Source organism: Amphimedon queenslandica, unplaced genomic scaffold, assembly GCF_000090795.2.
Source record: "Amphimedon queenslandica unplaced genomic scaffold, v1.1 AMPQUscaffold_13407, whole genome shotgun sequence".
Classification (NCBI taxonomy): Eukaryota; Metazoa; Porifera; class Demospongiae; order Haplosclerida; family Niphatidae; genus Amphimedon; species Amphimedon queenslandica.
The window spans coordinates 104,080-105,173 of record NW_003546357.1 but is presented as its reverse complement, the minus strand read 5'-3'; the positions used below and the strand labels follow the sequence as shown (position 1 = coordinate 105,173).

The following is a 1,094-nucleotide window of genomic DNA, read 5'->3' as shown; positions in this document are numbered from 1 at the left end:
CATCTATTGGTTAGTTTATTATAATAATGATAAAGATTATGATTATTAGCAGATGATTGTGTTGTGCTGCAGCCTGAGAATATGATTTTATCAGGTAAATTGTGTGAATGAAGTTGTTTTCACTAACTGTCCCTCTTAGATATCAAAATGCCACCAGTTTTCAAGAAAAGGGGAAAACCAAAAGAACGAGATGTGACTGTAGTTGGACTTCCAGCAAAAAAAAAAGTAAAGATTGATAAAGACAAGAAACGTCTTAAACCATTTAGTTGTCAACACATTACTGTAAAGGAAAGAGGTACTTTTTACTGTAGTGTACTACTGTTGCTATTCGTAGTTATTTTAAATTGGTTATTTTAAATTGGTTGGTTGATAATGATGCTGCTGAAAGAGATTTAAGGGATCATAAGAGTCTAATAGAAGAAGAAGTTGAGACAAGACCAGAGAAATTGGCAAATAGACTGATTGACGAAAATGTTGATATTAATTTAGTTCGTCAATTTTTTTCTAATGATGCATGGCTATCAGTTGAACAGTTGATGGAGTGCATGAAAAAGAGTAGAAGATAGGTTTGTGAAGTGTGTTTTCATGACTTAGATGAGCAGGAGTTGATTGCTTGTGACTTGTGTTTGAAGTAGGCCCATCTTGCCTGTGTTGGATTAACAAATCTCCGAATAAGAAAGTATTGGTACTGTAGGAAATGTTATCAATGATATTTCTTAAAGTTTTCTCTGTTGTTTAAAATATTATTATTATTATTAATCATAATACCGAGTCTAATAATAAACACATAGTTCCACGTGGTTTCTGTGAATGGCCGGTTATTATTCATTGTCGGTCCTACAAGGGGAAAATTGAAAGAACCGTTTACGGCACAGGAGGCACTGCCATTCAATTGTATCATTTGCTGATGATTTGTACACCAATCGCACCATTTCCGCCATGCTGAGGAGCAGGACTTTTAAGTTTCTTTTCTCGAGTCTAAAAATAGCAGCTTAAAAGCATCCTCTGAAAGTGAGCAGTACATGATGGACCTTCCAAGCAACCAACGGAAGACATTTCTGAAGGATTAACAGATGAAGATCTCCTAATGGGTT

At 35.0% G+C, this 1,094-nt stretch overlaps 1 protein-coding gene across 2 annotated transcripts; it reads left to right on the top strand.

Moving 5' to 3' along the window:
* Nucleotides 1-6: 6 nt before the first annotated feature.
* LOC109581987 (uncharacterized) lies at nt 7-863 on the top strand. Of its 2 annotated transcripts, none has more exons than XR_002184845.1 (3): nt 7-94; nt 140-295; nt 335-350. XR_002184845.1 is itself a non-coding variant. In XM_019996514.1 (3 exons), exons 1-3 carry the CDS (start codon nt 82-84, stop codon nt 564-566), a joined length of 387 nt encoding a protein of 128 aa, XP_019852073.1. In that variant the 5' UTR covers nt 7-81; the 3' UTR covers nt 567-863. The 2 variants fall into 2 exon arrangements, 1 of the variants encoding a protein (XP_019852073.1); XM_019996514.1 differs by having other exon boundaries at nt 349-863.
* The last annotated feature ends 231 nt before the right edge of the window (nt 864-1,094 follow it).

Excerpts from the sequence above, each read along its gene's own strand:
- LOC109581987 (XM_019996514.1), top strand. Across the intron at positions 296-348 it reads CATTACTGTAAAGGAAAGAG|TTATTTTAAATTGGTTGGTT; the intron begins GTACTTTTTACT and ends ATTTTAAATTGG.